General features: G+C 40.8%; 1 protein-coding gene and 1 long non-coding RNA gene across 2 annotated transcripts in view; one reads left to right on the forward strand and one right to left on the reverse strand.

The window, feature by feature from the left end:
* Window positions 1–20,150, forward strand: part of Cda4 (chitin deacetylase Cda4) — a 49,116-nt gene that overhangs the window by 16,280 nt on the left and 12,686 nt on the right. The window contains exons 4-5 of the mRNA XM_089473203.1: window positions 2,372–2,499; window positions 12,160–12,302. Of these exons, the coding sequence (XP_089329329.1) occupies window positions 2,372–2,499; window positions 12,160–12,302 (271 nt within the window). The remainder of the gene's footprint in view (window positions 1–2,371; window positions 2,500–12,159; window positions 12,303–20,150) is intronic.
* Window positions 17,186–17,954, reverse strand: LOC149267983 (uncharacterized). Its single transcript, XR_016270864.1, has 2 exons — window positions 17,665–17,954; window positions 17,186–17,607 (listed from the first exon to the last, which is right to left on the reverse strand). It is a non-coding gene; the product is annotated as an uncharacterized LOC149267983 (long non-coding RNA).

The raw sequence follows: 20,150 nt of genomic DNA on the forward strand, positions 1-20,150 counted from the left end.
ATTAACATAACATTGAACAGAGTCTGGAAACTTAACAGAACTCTTTCTTTTATTTTACATTATCTCTGCAATATGAGGAAACTTTATATTCTCTGCATCGTCAGTGAACCAAATAAATTCAAGATTCTAGATGCTCTAGAATAACATTGAATCAGTTATATATAATAAATGATAATAGCTAAGACGTATATAGTGACCCATTAATTAGAATCCCAGACACATAGCTGCAACAATTTAACACAATACAAAAATAATATAGTATATGCATCTGTGGCCATAAAAATTGTGTGACTGAGCCATAAAGATTGCAGAACAAATTTAGCAAATATTAATATTAACGCATATTACTAAAAATTTAGCTGTTGATATTGAATTTAATTAGCAGCTAAATAAATAACAATAAATGTTTATCTTAATATTCGTTTCAAATTAATTTCAAAATGCTGCGCTTATCATTAAGATTTTTATGGCTAATAATATGCAGCTGCTCTACTTGCTCTATATATATACGTATGTACATATATGTATATTAATATCAAATAATTAAGTCACACATTTGCTTCAGTCTCAGTCAAAAATGTATGGCATATACCATAATACGAATCACCATATATGAATATAAATAATATATAAAATAACATATACTTATTGACAGTCTCTCTCTAATCCCTATAGCTGTACTCAGTCTAAGCTAATGCCTTTCCCCTTCCAGTAGGGTATCCATTCGTCGGTTAGCCGGAAGAGATTTTCCATCTATTCATTTTATTTGATTTCCTTTTTATCAGCTCTAGAACGAACTGTGATGCAGCCAGTGATTATATTGTTGTCAGCTTAAGAGTGGGCGTGAACGTGGACATGGGTGTGGGCGTGGCACAGCGTAGTCAGCTATTGTAATTAAATCGAATTGTTTGTTACTCGAGTTTCGCTTAGTAAGTGAAGCTTGAATACTTAACGAATACGAATACGAATATTCACAGTGTTTGTGCTGAATGTAAATTGGCTGACATGCACATAGAGAGAGAGCGAGAGAGGGAAAGAGAGAGAGGGAGTGGGTGTGAGGCAGTCGATTCGTTAGGGTTGGGGCTGCTTGTGCGAAAATTCGTCAAATTGCTGAAAGTGGAAAAAGTTTTTGACATCATTAGTTTGTTTTGCATTTGGCATTGCGAAACGGCATTAGTCCACTTTAAATTGATTGATGATGTTGTCAATGTACCCAATGTACCCAGCCACCCCCTCCCTCCCTGCCTAGCTCCCACCCGTCTCGCTAGCAAACTTGATGAACGCAACTCAAATGGCAAACGATGCCTCAAGCCATGGCCAGAGCCACAGCTAAAGCTGCTGGCAAAGCCAAAGTTCTGGCCAAGAGACAATAAATAATTATTTTTAATTTAGCCAAATTTATGATGCACACATTTGATGCAGAATCCATAGCAGTGGCATATCGATGGCCCAGAGCTACGACTAGATGTGACATTCGATCCTCAGGGAGGAGCGGCTCTCGCTTTGCCTCTGCCGGCAAGAGCTGGCCCAGGGGCGTGGCAGCGCTGGCCCAGTGCATGACTAATGCTGGCCTTACCTGTTGGCTTCGTGCCTGGCTTTGTTTTATAAACACATCTGCATGGGCTGCCCTTTGTTTTGTGGACTTTAAGCGAATTTGTTTACTCGATCACAATACAATAACAGCAACAACAACAGCAACAACAACAACAGCAGCAGCAAAGAGAAAAAGAAATGCCAATTGAATTCTATTGAGTTCTAGCCAAACACACACACATACACACACACACAACCACAAAGCTGTCACGCCCAACTCCCACATATGCAAATAACTGTGCCAAAAGCTGGCTCTAACGCTTTTCCTCCATCTCCATTTGTATTTTTTTTTTTTTTTTGTATTTTGGTTGGCAGCTGCCTGTGTTTAGGGCTGGCCAGGATTTAACCTTTGGCTATTTGTAGTGCCGGCTCGCTCGCACTCGCCCACCAGGCCGCACCCCTTTGCGCTGGTTGTTAACTTTCTTTTAACTTGTTTCTTGCACATTTCGTACGTTGTTTGGCATGTTGCTGCTGCTGCTGCTGCTGCTGCTGCCTTATTGATATTTGTATTGCATTGTGTTATTTTGTTGACTTTTAACTTTCGACATGCTGCTCTGGGTGATTGTCTTGCCAGGTGGGGCCTGGGCGTGGTCCATCGATTGTCAGCTGTGCAATTGTGTTCGCCTAACCAAATCGACTTTAAATAATTTCCGAAGTAATTTGCGCAACAGGCCTACAGCTCGCCATCTCACTCTTGCACTTTCCTCTCTCTCTCTCTCTCTCCATCTATTACTGGCTCGTTTCTGTAATCAGTTTCGATTTCTTGCTCTCATTGCAGCCCCAGCGCCGGCAACGGATGCGCCCGCAGACACCGCCCAGCGTTGCGACACCGAGGCCTGCCAGCTGCCCTACTGCTTCTGCTCGAAGGACGGCACCCAGATACCCGGCAACCTGGAGGCCGAAAAGGTACGTCCATTGAAGGTTATTGGACAGCACTTAGCTCGGCCTGCCATAATATACATACATATTGCTACACACACACACACGCACACATATATATAAATACATATATACATATATAGGTGTATATATTGTTGTTGCTTTCTTTCTGTTTTGTTACCCTTAAGTGTTAATTTGCAAGGTGATAAATTTCAAGTGCATTGACAGCTTTTATTTTTACGGCACAGAGCAGCACAGCACACGGACGGCAGGTGTTAGTGGTAGTGATGGTGGTAGTAGTGTGTGTGTGCTTGTATCTGTATGTTGTTAAGTTTGGCTTCGGCTTGGCCATAAATCTGTGTATTTGCATTCGGCTGCCTGTTATCGCTGCTTTGCATAAGGAAATTGTTCTGCTGTCTTTGCCATTTGTTGCTGTTGCTGTTGCTGTTGCTATTGTTGTCCCATTCGTTGCTCATTGTTGTCACAGTCTCGCACTCTTACCCCCTTCTCCTCCTCTCTCTATGCCCGTTTGCTGCTGTTCCTCTTGATTCGAATATCCTGTTTAATAACTTCGGTTTGTTTATTTGCCCAAGAGTTATGTGCTTTACGTTTGCAAGCATACAAATATTAAAAAAAAAAAAAAAACATGAAAATAAAATTAAAAAATAAAAACGACCCAACAAACCAAACAGCTCATAAAACTACATGAGAATTAAAGTTTTTCTGTTGCACTGTGCGACCAGCAGGACAACAGGGCGTATGCGTTATGTGTACATAAATCGCTTAATATGCGCGGCGATAGACTGAGGGAATTTAAATCGAAGAGAGCGTTGCAGTGGAGACTGCTCGACTAAGGGATACCCAGCGAGGAGCAGATCTATCATAATCACACACTCACTCGCACACACACACACATCTACTGAGCTCTGGGTACTTAGTTGTTGATTGAATCTTCTCCTAGATCCACTTACTCCATCAAGTCCTCCGATTCTACAATCCTTTAGCATTGAGACAGGCATTTCTGAAGCGCACTTTGGGAATACATATACTTGCTGTCACGCCCACTTCTGCCTATTGCGTACACATACACGCAACCAATATACCTCACACTCCACAGTTCCAAGGGGCTCTAACCGGGTAGATTGTTCATTTTTAAAGATAGCTTCAGTAGCTCCCATCACTCGCTGTCATCATGAATGGGAGTGCAGCGCTGGCGCTTGGCTGTATACATTTGCCTAATGGTAACTAAATAAACTGATTGATACGAGGCTAAATAAAAGGAATCTTGTGTGCATAAATCAACGATTAATGGCGAGACAAACAGCGAGCGATACAATCAAAGTTTATTTGATTACCAAATGGATAGCATGGTAACTTGAGATGGTATTCATGCTATACATATGATTATGTAATGTTTATATACACATAAATATATATACATAGATCATTTTGCTTAAACAATAGATTCGCCCATATTTTAATACAACAATTTGATTGCATTGCGCGCTATTTAAAGTCGATTTCGCGTATGCATAATCAGTTTTAGACAACATGAATAAAAATATAAAGTCAACTCCTTTGTATGACTGTGTGTGTGTTTGATTTAGTGCTCCCATATGTGAGTGCGTGTGTGCGTGTGGGCTACCAATTGACAGACAGTTTGAAGTGCACATTAGTTGTGGTTTTGCCATACACGATAAAAGCAATGCCAGAAAACAACAAAGCCACGCACATAAATATGTTCATTTACAAAAACAGAGCATATAAACAAATACTCTATAGTCTAGCTAGATATACTTTTAGAAGAAGCCACTAACACTAGTATATAAAATATAAAATATGAAGTGTGAAATATAATTTATAAAATATAAATATAAAATATAAAACATAAAATATAAAATATAAATATAAAATACAAAATACAAAATATAAAATATAAATATAAAATATAAAATATAGAATAAAGATAAAATATAAAATATAAAAATATAAAATATAAAATATAAAATATAAAATATAGAATATAAATATAAATATAAATATAAATATAAAATATAAAATATAAATAATAAAATATAAAATAATAAAATATAAAATATAAATATAAAATATAAAATATAAAATATAAAATATAAAATATAAAATATAAATATAAAATATAAAATATAAATTATAAAGTATAAAATATAAAATATAAATTATAAAGTATAAAATATAAAATACAAATATAAAATATAAAATATAAACTATAAAATATAAAATAAAAATATATATTTAAATATATATCCAAATACAGAATCAGAAATCAGAATTATCACGCTCAGATTTCCTAACTAGCTCGTCCGTTGCCAACGGCTTGATAAAGGCTCTGCTGTCTGACTTTAGGCATAGAGTAGCATAAGTCAAATACTAGCTGAGAGCAGCGGAAGTTTATGTGGCGACAGCGATGCCAGCGCTGGCAGCGACGTCGACGCAGACGTCGGCATAGTCGGCCGGTATTCAACATAAATGCAAAACGCAGAACGCAGAACGCAGAACGCAAATATACAAATACACAAACACACAAACACAAACGCAAACACAAACAAATCGCAAGTGAGCCACTTAATTTCGAAATTGAAATGTGTCTCTGTGCATGTGTGTGTGTGGGTGGGTGTGTGGGTAACTGTCGCTATATATCTACCCAACTCTGCATAACGCGCCCATGTTGTCCTTTGTTTAAGGGGTTGTGCGAGTGATCCGGATGCTTATTTAAGTGTTATTAGCGCTTACATGTGTTTCCACAGCCGCCCAACAAAACGATTTCAATTTCTGACAGCCTATTTGTGCCCATAGCCAGTGTGCGTGTGTGTGTGTGTGTGTGTGTGTGTGCACATAATTATAATTAATACCATCTCAATTAACCGCAAACAGGCGGTTAATTTGTGCGCTCATTTAGCCTATATCTTTTGCAAATCGTTTGAGCAATGCTAGATGTTACACATACGCCGCATTGGCCGCGCTTTCAACGCCAGCGCTAAGCGCGTTGCGCTCCATTTCACAGCGCGACGCATTTCCGCCAAAGAAAAGCACAATGGAAAATGCTTTCAAGCTCGACCATCGATAGCTATGCAAATGCCAACCTCAAGCAGCACCTTCGATAAGAGTCAATTATATAAAAAGTATAAATAATAAATGATGATCAAGAGGTCGAGTTCCATTTAGATTAAATTCCAGCTCCAAATTTATATGTCCCCTGCAATGCTTGGCAAATTGATTGAGTTGTTTCATTAAATAGCAGGCACCTATTGTATTTTAGTCCCAGTTCTAGTTTCAGCTCTATTTCCAGCTCCAGTTCTAGTTCCAGTTCCAGCTCTATTGACGTTATAGTTCCACTTCCAATTCCAGTTCTATTCAAGTTCTAATTCTAGTTCTAGTTCCAGTTCTAATTCTAGTTCTAGTTCCAGTTCTAATTCTAGTTCTAGTTCCAGTTCCAGCTCTATTGACGTTATAGTTCCACTTCCAGCTCCAGTTCTAATCAAGTTCTAATTCTAGCTCTAGTTCCAGTTCTAACTCTAGTTCTAGTTCCAGTTCCAGTTCTAGTTCTAGTTCTAGTTCTAGTTCCCGTCCTAATTCTAGTTCCAGTTCCAGTTCCAGTTCCAATTCTACTTCAAGTTCCACATAGCAACTTTTGTTTTAAGTCTAGGTCCAGCTCCAGTTCCAGTTCTGATTTCAAAGCGCGCATTTGCAATTCCAGCTCTAAAGTCAGTTTCGGATTCAGTTCGAGTTCTTAATATCTCATTATGTGAGTTAGTTCTTTAGATGACCATCACTTCCTTAGAAGCTACAAATAGTTGGAATTTGGTTAAAGAAAATTTTCAGTTCCGGTTCCGGTTCTAGGTCCAGTTCAAGTTCCAGCCTTAACTTATATAGTCGATTCATTAAATAAATTATTTAATTCGTATTGTTGTCTGCTGGCCTTGAAATGGAACTATTTCAATTTTCTGCTTCAGTTCCAATTCTAGCTCCAGTTCCATTTCCAATTCACGTTCCTTATACGTATCTCATTCAATGCCTTACAAAATGGGTTCATTCATTCTTCTGATGACACTCAATTCAAATTTTAGTCCCAGCTCCAGTTCTAGTTCCATTTATACTACTTATTGGCCCCACTGTCAGTTCCAATTTTAGCTTTAGTTCCAATTTGAGCTTCACTTGCAGTGCATTTTCAATACGTTTCATTCAGTGCCTCACAGAATTGGCTAGGTCGTTTCTCTGATGACTCCCAGTCAGTTCATCGGAGTCCATTAGTAGGACGAGTTTCGGTTCCAGTTGTGGCTCAAGTTCCATATCACCTACGCCGCATTGGCGGCACTTTCGACACTCACGTTGCGCTCCATTTCACAGCGCGTCCAATTTCCGCCAGAGGAAAGCGAAATGGAAAATGCTTGAAATACTCCGAGTCGACTGAGCTCGACCATCACGAACTGTGCTCAACTTATCAGAGGGGCTTCCCTGGAGTGATTCAAGTTTCGATCAGATTTTCGCTTAATATTATAAATAATAAATAAATCAATCGATTGCTATAGCTTCCCTTGGCATCGACACTTGGCCGGGCAACCCCTTTGCAGGCATTCGCTATTTAGAGGGCATAAAAATGCCAAGAAGCCGGCAAGCCTATGCCTGGGGCGGCGGGGAAGGGCCAAGACGTGGCTGAACGTTGCGTTAAATAAAACGCTTTGCTCAATTTGAATGCGAATCCAATTTGATTTGAGCTCGCAAAGTAAATGAAAAAGAAAACTGAAAAGATGGCACACAGTGTCAACAAAAACTTTGCCGAGAGCTTCTTTCAAAGGGGGGGGGTGGCAGGGGCTGGGTAGATGCTCGGGTAGATGCAGGGCTGCTGCTGTTTAAGGGTGCTGCATTTATGCGCAGCTGCAATCACTCAATCAATGAGCCGTTCAATTGTCGCCGCGATTGAGCAACTAAGCTATGCAAATTCTCAGCCCAAGCCCAGTTTTTCTCGCTCTCTCTACCTCTACCTATCTTTCTCTATCTCTCTGCCACTCCTCGTTTCTCTATCTCAGTGAGACACTTGAACAGCATGAAAAACCCATCTATCATCCATTTGGTAGCGCTCAACGAGCTGGCGCTGGCAAACTTCTGTCTCTCCGGCAAAGGTGCTTGTCAACTGCCGTCTGTCTGCCATATTTGCTCAAAGACTGAAGTGCAAACTTGAGTCGCATTAAGCAGAAATTATCAACGTACACATCGAGTGCCAGTGCTGCTGGCAGCAGACGTTCGCATCATGTGGCATATACACACACACACACACACACACACACATTTACATATGCTATTTTAAAAGCACACGAGGCCACAAAACGGGATTCTTAAAGGCAAATTACGTATACGGCGTGTGGCCCAGTCGCCAACCGCCAGCTGGTAATAGATAGATAAACATGAACTGCCAAAACTCTATTTATATATCAATTCCATTCACTGCCACAATCACCTCAATATTTTCAAGCTTCAGCGGCAACAATGGCTGAGACAAACTTTAAAATTGTTTTTTTCTCTGCCTATTCTTTTTTTCTTTTTTGTTGGCATTCTGTTCTTTCTCTTGCGCTATCATCGCGTTTTTTGCTGTCGCACATTCATTATATTTGCAATAATATTTTCACTTTATAATTCAATGAGACGGGAGAAACCTAGAGAGAGAGAGGGATGGAGAGAGGGGGAGAGTGAAGAGAAGCTGCAGTTGATTTGCACTCATTTTAGCGGAAACGGCTTTTGAAATATGCCTTTCAATAAGCGGACGCGGATGCAGGAGCTGGGGCAAAGGCAATAAAAGGACCCTACGCAACTCTGTCAAATCAAAGAGCAAATTTCAATTCCAATGGCAGCCGTTGCCAACATAATCGTCGTCATCATCATCACCATCATCATCATCATCATCAACATCATCGTTATCCTAATAATCATCAGTTATCCTTGCCGCACTTAAGCTGACCACCGTTCGATGCTTACGAGTGTTTCACGCCTCTGCATAATTTTGCCAGCTCAGCTGCAGACGCTGGCAAAGGTGGAGGTAGAGCTGGAGCTGAATGGCAGAGGTGCAGTTGGAACTGGAACTGGAGCTGGGGCTGGGGCTGGGACGCAGGGACAGGTTCAAATATGATGGCAGCTGCTGGGCCAGAGATAAAACTGGGGTCAATTGCCGACTGTTGCACTCGCTGGCTGAGGTTAAGGCTTGGCTAGTCGTCGGACCCCGCATTAATATTGAATTTGTACAATAATCCTTTTTATGTGCTCAACAATGAGCGTTAAGTGCCACTGCCCGTGCCACGCCTCTTTATGTGCAGCTCAGGCGAAATGCATTTCGGCTGCCACCTCGTCAGCAGCCATTGCCATTCACATGCTGCTTTATGCTGATCGCATTCGATTTTCATTTCATTACTCGCCCGCCCATCGGGCATATCAGCTTTGGCGGGCCGTTGGCGCAGACTCTGCGAGAATCAGAGAGTGGAGAGTGTAGGGAGAGCTCAGCGGAGATCTTGATAGATAGAGTTTTGTGTTCTTTTGACTTAAAGTTAAAAAATATATAATAAATACTAAAATTAAAATATTTAAGAAAAATTTAAGTGTAAAAAACTTTTACAGCGAAAGATTAAAATATTTTATTGCTCATATGTATTTATCTTTTAATTTCCTCTATATTTTAAAAAATATTTTTTATTGTATATTTTACTTTTAGATTTTTTATTTAATTTATTTTGATTTTATTTTGATTTTTTTTATTAATTTAATTTTTAGTATTTTTACGTTTTAACAAAAGTTTCTAAGGAAAGCTGGCGCAAAATTAATCAACAAAACGCAAAAGTAAACTCAATAGGACAGAGTTGCCACATTTTTAATTTTCGCCCTTTTTTGAGATAAAAAAAAATATATAGGAATATCTATAGTGTTATGTTTGGAAGAAGTACAAATTGGAGTGTATCTTGATTTTTGACTATATAGACAAAAAAATCGCTTTAAGTGTTCAAAGACATAGCAAAACAAAACCGTCAGAAATATATTTGGAAATTCCAAACTCTGCAGCGAAAACTCATTGGCATAGATAGAAGATCTAGACGATCTCTGACACTCTGAGAAAGGCATCGACTAACCAGGCTAGAAATAATTTGTGAGTAATAGGAAGAAAAATAGGATCTCTACAATACACTATATAGTCGTAAATAGGAGCTTACTGAATACTATCCTCTTCCTTATAATTGATATACATATATCATTTAATATATTTATTTCCTTTATTATTATTAATATTTATAATTTAATATATATTTCGATTAGACCTACATCGGGATAAAAATCGGGAAAATATACATATGTAAAATCCATTAGCTGTATTTCTTAATATGTACCGCCTCTACAGTTGGGGCAAAAGTTATGCATCCACGTCTACCTGACTCTTTGCCAGAGTATTATGCTGCTTGTTTCAGCTCCTTTTCCTTATTTCGACTATGCATTTCAAATATATATCTTCAGTAATTCAGTTGACTCCCAGTGCATTTCATAGTCGTTGTGATCGGGCTGTCGTGTCTGCTGCCTGCTTTTATGGTGCGTCATTTCTTTTGGGTTAGCACTTGCATTGGTCTTTGATTATGGAATTGCACTTAAAGTGTTGCAAGCTTCTTTCGGGCACAGACGACAAACAGAGCGCCGTCGCCCAACGGGATTTCAATACGGCTGTGGGGTGGCAATTTTTGTAATGGAATTGCTGTGCTTTAGCACTCGTTAAACTTATTGCTGCGACTGCTGCTGCTGCGGCTGCTGTTGCTGTTGTTGTTGCTGCTGCTGCTGCTGCTGCTGTTGACGTTACTTTATTGATAGTCGTTGCGTATGATTTGAAATTAATTTGATTTTCGTCACGACAGCCGATATATCGTATAGCTACAAATCCGGTTAACCGATTGCCCACTAATCATGTTAAATGCCAAAATTGCAAGACGTCAGCGACACCAGCAACACCAGCAACAACAACACCAGCAGAAGACGCCTAGTCTTGAGAGTCAGCCAGGCGCGATGCAGGCAGTAAAAAACAAATGCAAAACCTTCAATTAGAGCAGGCTGCTGCTGCTGTTGCTGCTTCTGCTGCTGCTGGTGCTGGTGCTGGTGCTAGTAGTGGTGGTGGCGATGCTGCTGCTGCCGTTGCTGTTGCTGCTGCTACTGCTGCTGCTGCTGCTGGCAGCAGTTGTGGTGATGCTGCTGCTGCCGTTGCTGTTGCTGTTGCTGCTGCTGCTGCTGCTAATGCTGATGCTACTACGATTGCTGTTGCTGCGGTTGGCGCTATTATAGCTGCTGCTGTTGTTGCTGCTGATGCTGTTGCTGGTGCTGCTGATATTGCTGATATTGCTGCTACTAATAATTCGGATGCGTCTACGATTGCTGCTGCTACGGTTGGTCCTGTTGTAGCTGCTGCTGTTAGTATGGTTGTTGCTATTGTTGCTGATGTTGTTGTTACTACTGTTGCTGCTATTGTTGGGATTGTTGTTGTTGTTGGGCTATTGCTGCTGCTGCTTCTGCTGCTGCTATTTCTGCTGCTGTCGCTGCTGTTGTTGCTGTTGTTGCAGTTGCTGTTGTTGTTGCTGCTGTTGCTATTGCTGCTGCTGTTGTTGCTGATTTTGTTGCTACTGTTGCTGCTGTTGTTGCTGCCGCTATTGTTGTTATAGCTGCTGTTGCTGCTGTTGTCGTTACTGTTGCTATTGCTGCTGTTGTTGCCGCTGTTTCTGCTGCTGATATTGTTGCTGTTGCTGTTGTTGCTGCTGCTGTTGCTGCTGCTGCTGTCATTTCTGCTGCTGTTGTTGCTGCTGCTGCTGCTACTGCTGCAGCTACTATTGCTGCTGCTGTTGCTGTTGTAGCTGATGTTGCTGTTGTTGTAGCTTCTGTTGCTGCTGCTCTTGTTGCTGCTGTTGTCGTTGCTGTTGCTATTGCTGCTGTTGTTGCCGCTGTTTCTGCTGCTGATATTGTTGCTGTTGCTGTTGCTGTTGCTGCTGCTGTTGCTGCTGCTGCTGTCATTTCTGCTGCTGTTGTTGCTGCTGCTGCTACTGCTGCAGCTACTATTGCTGCTGCTGTTGCTGTTGTAGCTGATGTTGCTGTTGCTGTAGCTTCTGTTGTTGCTGCTGTTCTCGTTACTGTTGCTATTGCTGCTGTTGTTGCCGCTGTTTCTGCTGCTGATATTGTTGCTGTTGCTGTTGCTATTGCTGTTGCTGCTGTTGCTGCTGCCGTTACCGCTGTTGTTGCTGTTTTAGCTGCGGCCTCTATTGCTGCTGCTGGCGCATTCAATGCCAATACATGCGCGGCTGATTTTGAGGTTGGCGTTTCTCTAATTGGACCGCATACTTGCACAAGCCAAACCCACACACACACACACACACACACACACACACACACACACACGCTTACTCACACACATAGAATCAGTTTTGCCACAGGACTCAAAACTCTTAGCTGTTTGCTTTGCATTTAGTTTCGTAGTCAACCGAAATTCATATATTCAATCTGACTTGGACTAAGTTCAGTCTCAAAATATATGTAAAATACGTCTATTATAATATAATATTTATATACACGTATAAGTTCAATCCCTACTATCTTTACCTTCCACATTTATTAACAAACTTCACCCATTATTATCTCGCATTTCAGATCCCGCAAATTATCATGCTAACTTTTGATGGCGCCGTCAATTTGAATAATTACGATCATTATCAGAAGATATTCAATGGCAAGCGCAAGAATCCCAATGGCTGCAACATTCGTGGCACCTTCTTCCTCTCGCACGAATACAGGTAACTAAAGCCGTCTCATATTTCACGCCGCCACCGCCCACGCCCCCTTCCCATACATATATACAGCTGACACTTGAGTGCAAGAGTTCTAGTAAATCATTTATAAATGATTATTTTTGGCAATATTGCGCATACGCCGCATGGGCTTCAACTATGTTGCTAATGTTGCAAAGTCTACGTCAGCTCGACGTGGGGCCACGCAACGCGTTGCAAGTCAAGTCGCCTCTTTGCCGCATATACGGGCAAAGTTTTGTGCATCGTTGTGGAAAATACTTGTCACATACTTACCACGCCCCAAAAACCCAGCTCTTGCCAGACGTCAGCCAGTCAGCCATCCATCCATCCAGCCAGTCAGTCAGTCAGTCAGCCAGTCAGTCAGTCACTCAGCCAGGCAGCCTCTGCTCTGCTAATTGTTGTTGATAAATTGGGGCTGACAAAGTTATGTCAACTGCAAAACGAATTTTCGCCAAAATATATGAACTACATTTTGGCAGACTTATAAAAACGGCACAGCACACACACCCACACACACACACACCCAAGAAAGTAAAGTCCCAACAAGAAGCAGATGCAGATGCAGTTGCTATAGAATATGAAGCGGCAGTTGTAGATAAAGACACAACAGCCAAAAATGGCATGCGACAGTGGGACAAATTGCTCAATTATTGATTACAAATATAAAAAATATATATATATATTTAAAAGTATAAAATAAATAACAGGCTGCAGCTGAAGTCTTGCCAAACATTTAGTTGAGCTGTGTTCGCTCCAGTAGCAACAACTTGGCTTTAGGGTGACCATATCATTTGAAATTAAAATTTCAAACAAAAAACTACAATATGCTACTGAAATAGTTTATGCCAAATAATTATTAAATATTAATCAAAAAAAAAAAAACAAAAAAAAAAGGGGACCATATACAGTAATTGTAGAATTTGAACAATTTCAATCTATACTAAATATGCAAAACCTTTCATAGAAATGTTTAATTTTATACTCATTTCATTTAGTTGAACTTATACCTTGCACCTTATATTCCCTTACACCTTATATATAAATCATCTCAAGCTTAACTAGACACATATATGGTCTATAAATCAGAAAATTCGTTTCAAGTCAAGAATTTGATTTCTATTCCATTCCGCTCTATTATTATATACAGAATATTTTTAATGCTCCTAAGATTCCAGAGGTTTTTGATTTTAGCGGCATTTTATTTTACTATAGTTGAGAATTGAGGTATCTTTTTTGCCCACTGTGCCAAGCACGCTGAAGAACTAAGTAAGCGGCAACAGTCAAAAAATTTGCGAACCGAGCGTGAACAGCAAAAATCTTGAGTGAAGTTTAAAAGCTTTTTTCTACTTTGCGACAGCGAAAGACGATGCAGACGAAGCGAGAGGGCTATCTATATACATATTTACAGATAGGTGTATATGTTTATTTATATACATATATACTATAACTATAACTATGCGATATGGCGGCAGTTTCGAAGTTGAATTGAAATGCGCTGAATGGCAGTAATTGCCTGAATATGTTACACATGCACACACATGAATGCGCCAATGCATGTGTGTGTGTGTGTGTGTTGTTGATGCACACTTATGTACTTTTGGGGCAAATCATTTTTATGCTTTTGCTGGCAAAAGAAGAAGAAGAAGAGACACACTTATCATTCATTCCACATTCATTTTATTTTCTTTCGCTTTTTGGGCTGGCAACAAAAAGCAGCAGCAGCAACAGCAGCAACACAGCACATAAATAGTGGTAAGCTGCAACAGTCGCACTCACAACTTGCCACAAGAAGAGACGCCCCCGCCACATACCGCCAGCAACTCCTGCCGCTGCTGCTCCTGCTCCAGCTCCTGCTCCTGCTGCTGAGCTCTTTAGTGCGGAAATGATTTAATGCGCTTCGCAACTCTTCAGCTTATTTTGTTAAGATTTTTTACCAGCGGCTGCAGGCTGAATGGCAATGATGATGATGATGATGATGATCATAATAATGATGAAGATGATGATGATTTTGATTTGGCATGCAGAACTTCAAGCTTCCAGTCAGTTGGCAGCGCCGCAAAGTATGCAGCGCCTTTTTTGTTTACGTCTATTGAGGCAATTAGTTTTGTGTGCAACCATCATCCACTTTCTATATGTCTCTTAATATCTGTGTGTGCTACACACACACACACACACCCATACAATATAGTAAATGACAAGAATTTATGCTCAGCTATATATGAATGACAGCAAGGATTCGCTGCAATTTCCTGCTTTAAAATAACTTGAAGAAAAAAATGAATGCATACAAATAATGTACTATGCTGAAATATATATATATATATATATTAAGATATATTTTCTGTTTTAGTACATTTCTTTGAGCATTCACAAAGCCAAAATTGCTACTCAAAGCAATCAACTTATTTTACATTCATCTGTTGACAGAACCAACTCGAAGTTTACCTGCTTAAAGAATTTTCAATTACTTTAAGATTCAATGATGAAATATGATTGTGATCTCGCTATCAAGCCGTTTGACATTATATAATAATTGTATAATAACATAGCTCAAAATGTCTGTTAACCGTTTCGCGATGCCTGTTAATGTGTTTCACTCTCATGCTGAGCAAAAACTCAGAGAGCAACCGATTGCATCGGTTCTTTAATACGTTCGTTTGCGATCGGTTCGCATTCGTTTTTTCTCTCTTCTGTTTTGTTTCGCTCTTGTTCGCCGACCGTTTGATTGAGTGAAATGAAGTCTTTTGTGCATGTGTTGGTAAATATGTTTGCATACATGAATTGAGTGGTTGTATATAGTGTGTATGTGTATGTAAGAGTATAATGCAATCTTTCGAGTGATTTGCTTGCTTACTGAGTTCCACGGCGTGAACGTGAATTGCGTTTCTGTCTCTCTCTCTCTCTCTCTCTAAACGATGTTCGTCAAAAGAGCATTACTTATAAAAGTAAAGTCACTAGCTCTTCAGTATAATTTCGGGTCTTTACAATTTCCATTTGGTATATTTCAAGGGCATTTCAATTTGTATATGCAGAATGAGTCTTTTATACCATATACAGTATATAATATATACATTCAGTATGATCTTTAAGCCTTCCTAATTGCACTTAAGACTATTTCAAAGGCACATGAATTTCAATATATTCATACATATATAAATTTGATAGGTAAGAGCTGCACTTGCCAGCTGCATTCTAGCCACTTAATTAGCCATTCCTAATCCGATTTCGCGCATTAAACTGAAAGGGTAAAGAGTTCGGCTGCTCCCACTTTGAATCTCTTTGGGGGCCCCCCGTTGGCTTGGCATATGCAATCGAGTTGTCATGGCAGCCACGTGCATGGCTGACAAAGAGGCAGCTGGCATCCGAGAGCTGTCGGCTGAGCATTGAAAGCTGAAGCTGAAAACTGTGAGCTCTTTGCTATTTGTTCGCCAAAATGTCACTGATAACGAACTTTCTTGCTGCCGCTACCGCTACTGCGGCCTCTGCCTCTGCCTCTGCCTCTGCCTCTGTCTCTGCCTCTGCTGAGACTAAGAAAACAATCAGGCAATTGCCAGAGGACTTGTACACTTTTCGACTGCGACTGCGACTGCGACTAACAGACAGTTTGAAGAAATATATACACACACACACATACACACCCTCGCTCACACACACACCCTCGCTCACACACACACACACACATTTAGAAAAAGACACCGCAAATGGAGACAATTCTGTTCATTTGTATTTAGCTTTGGCAAACTGCAAAAAAAATAAAAATAACAAGTAAGAAAGCTCTAGTCGAGACTGCTCGACTACGAGATCCCCTGAACCCTTGGAGTGCTAGCTATTTCAATAATTTTTCGCGTCTTTCAGCTTAGACAAGAAACACACACACATACACAAACACATACACACACAAGCACCCACGCATAAACACGCATGGGCTGCAGTGTGCGCTTACTATGAGAACTTAATTGCTTAATAACTTTTTTTGTGGACGTACGATCTTCATGAAACTTTCAGATTATGATTATAACATGAATATGCATGTAATTGCCAAAGCACAAGTCTCTAGTATTTGAAATACGCGTTTTACAAAAGTGAGGGTGAGGGGGTGAATTTAGAGGTGGGGGGTAAATTTTAACAAAAACCGAAATTGTATAAATTGCATATAAGCATATATAAAAAATTTGGAGACTCTAGCAATAAAGGTGTAGAAGACATAATTTTATAACTGGTTTTCGATAAGGTTTTTCATCGATAAAAAAAGATCGGGATGAGTTATCGATTTTTAATGATAAACTCGATATCCGCGCTGTAATTACGAACATTTTACAAAAAATTTGAAGTCTCTAGCTCTTATATCTTCGGAAATCGACGCGTTCAAACATACGGACAGACGGACAGACGGACAGACGGACAGACGGACAGACGGACAGACAGACAGACGGACAGGGCCAAATCAACTCAGCTCGTCACCCTGATCAAGAATATATATACTTTGTGGGGTCTGCCACGCCTCCTTCTGCCTGTTACATACATTTCAACAAAACCATTATACCCTGATTTCCCATTTTCAATGGGTTCAGGGTATAAAAAGTAAAAAAAAAAGCCAAGAAAAAATTAAGAACAATGTTGAAGCAAACTTTTTGCGCAGCATTTTAATTGCACGCAAAAACTTTTAACTAACTAACAAGCCACAAACTAGGCAACACCTCAGTGCACACACAGAAACTAAAACACACACACACACATACACATAGAGTATATAGTTGTATGCTGGCCAGGCCAGGCCAATTCTCCCCCTCTCTCTCTCTCTCTCTCTTCCTCTCGCTCTCTCTGTGCCTCTGGCAACAGCTCTAAACAAAAGCGTCTCGGGCCAAATCTAATTTTCAAACATTTACGTTTTCATTTTACTTGTTAACAATATACTAAAAACTCGCTCCAGCCACAAATCTTGAAGCCAATTGCCGGCCGTGTGTGTGTGCGTGCGTGTGTGTGTGTGTGGGTGTGTGTGTGGGTGTGCAGTAGGTGCGATCTGGCATTCGCATTCGCTGAATAAACATGAGCGACTTCTGTGGGCGCTTCCACATAACCGCTTCCATTTCCATTTCCGTTTCCGCCGAAATCGAGTCGCGCACTAAGCGAATTTGCAGCATGCCAAACTTTTCTTGACTGACTTGGCCAGCAGCAGCTGCATCGCTCGTCCGTTTTTGCATGCAGCTTATTGCATGCGAACAATACAACTGATTACCAAGCTGAGCCCAGGCAGCTGGGCGAGTCAACAGCGGGCCGACTAGCAGATACGCTGTAATGCAAGTCGATGTGAGCTGTAAATACATACTGAGATCATATATGTACATACGTATGTATAGGAGTAAAGCTGAGTATGCTGAAAACTGTTGACAGTGACGTCTCGATAGCTTCCACCACCGCAAACATAAAATTGGGGGGCCTATTTTTTCACGTCCCTTCCCTTGTCTTTTCGATTTTAAAAGATTCATTCTTCGGGGGCCTCAAGCAGCTGTGTATTCTGCCTACTTGTTCCGGCTCTGGTTTCAGCTATAAAAGCTTCGTCGATCAACTTAACAGCTCTACTGTTCAAAGAAAAAACGTTGCCCTCCACTCTCTAGCAGACTGGTTCACTTATAAGCATAGCTCGCATATAAATGTTAACCGTTTCACAATGTCTGCAAATGCGTGTTTTCACTCAAACTCTGACAAAACACTCAGAGAGCAACAGCCGATTGCTCGGTCTGCTCCTCCGCCCGTTTGGTTGAGTGAAATGAAGCGAAGAGGCTTTTGTGTGTGTATTGGTATGCATGCAAGTGCTGTCTTTGCTAAGCATATCAATTGCGCTCGAGAAATGTGCGTCTGTGTGTGTGTGTGTGTGTGTGTGTATGTGATGTGAAGACCGTTTGCATTGACTTTTTGAATGAGTTTCTTACTTTGTAAATCGTATGCCACTGTTGAAAAACTCACTCAATCGTGATTTATACGATATTATTTTAAAGAGCGTCTCACGAATAGTTGCACTCATGGCGCTCAACAGAAAGTAAAAACGAAAAGAAACGAAGTCGCTTGTTCAAAGCGAGAGCGAGCGAGTATGATAACTTTCTATGACAGCAGATCACGCTCAGCAAAGCCAAAACTCATCTAGTGAATTCTCTCTGCTGCTCTCTGAGCAGCTCTGCAAGTCGATGCATGGAATTAAATTATTAAGTCGATTCACAAAAATATTATCTTTTTCTACAAGCTTTACAAATCGACTCAAGCTCTCAGAGCCCTCCTCAGCTGTAGCTTTACTATATAAAATAAACTATATATATATAGTAAATTTTTCAGTGTGTTTCAGTGAGCCGTGGCCAGCAGGTGGGAGCTGGCATTTCTAGTTGACCAAATAGAATCAAGTTAATTAATTGAACTTGAGGCAAGAGCAGCCCATTAACCACACACACACACACTCACACGCACACACAGGGACGAGCAGATGACTTAAATCATTTGTTTATTGCATATTTGATGTCTGAGCAGAAGAAGTCTATGAAACAGAGCTCTTCGGACCCCACAGCTTAACCTCACAGCCGTGGCTCGTTTGGCCACAGCAACGAGGCGAAAGCGAGGGCCGAAACGGGCACAGCTTGACCCACTTTGCACTGGTGTTAAACCACAGGCCACAGATCACTCTCAGTGCCATTTGTAATGACTGTCTGTGTGTGTGTGAGCGTGTGTGTGTGTGTGTTTGAGTATAGATTTGTGCAGGTCGCCTTCTAGATTACTTTTGATTAGCTGGCTTAAGCCGCCTGACCTCATAATCCGCAAGATGCGCTACTCGAGCCGCAAGCAATCAAATAACGAGCATTGTCGCCCAAAATGAACTCAGCCCAGGTGAACTTGGCTGCAGACGTATATAGGTGCTGGCAGGTGTAATCAACACATTTTAAATTTCCATAATGCTCCTGCATCGATAATGCCTCGTAGTGTGGCCGCAGCCCAAAATCTGTTTAATATCCAAGCCGCTACACAGCTTGGCTATGGGCTCTGCTTTGCTCTGCTCGGCCCTGCCACGCCCACCTGGCGCTGCTTACCTGGCCACCTGCCAGGCAGCTCTGGCCCGTCATGAGTAGCTGCGGGCACAACACACGCGCTTGCTGCCTGTTTAGAACTTTTTGTGGCCCGACCACACACACCAACACACACCAACACACACGCACACACCTACATGTATGTGTAGAGCCTGCATGCCATCTTCAGAAAAGTTAATTTTTATTTACCTTGACGCTTGATGTTAATATCGCCGAGCAGCGGTTGGCCAGCTCTGCCTAACCAGGGTAATCCAGAGCCTACGGTATGGCTAGAAGCTGTAGCAAAGTTACCGCACAGTGGGCAAATGTAGGCAAAAATGTGTGCAACTTTAATGCCAACACAATACAATGGGAATATTCAATCTCTCTATATTTCTTAATGTAAGAAATGAATTAAAGTTTAGACTAATATTATTAGCAGTAATTTTATTTTATCATTATTCGGCATTTGATTATAGATAATACTTTGCAGACTCTCCTCTACTACTCTAGTACTCCTTTGCTGTACAATCGACTTGATCATTAATAAGAAATCACTTCAAATTTGATTTTCGCATGGCGCAAATCGCCGTTTTTGCTCCACTGTGCAGCACTCTCGTTTTTATGCGGCGCGACTTCGTCCAGCTGGTAGGCAGATTTCCACTTCTAACAGGCGCCGCCGACGCGCAAAACGTCAGCGACAGACACGTTGCCGTTTTTAATGCTAATACTGCCGCCAGTTTTAGCTTTAAACTTTTTAAATGACCCGAACAACTTTTGAGCAGCT

The sequence above is a fragment of the Drosophila arizonae genome, chromosome X, assembly GCF_054131065.1.
Source record: "Drosophila arizonae isolate 15081-1271.41 chromosome X, UAZ_ARI_1.0, whole genome shotgun sequence".
Classification (NCBI taxonomy): domain Eukaryota; kingdom Metazoa; phylum Arthropoda; class Insecta; order Diptera; family Drosophilidae; genus Drosophila; species Drosophila arizonae.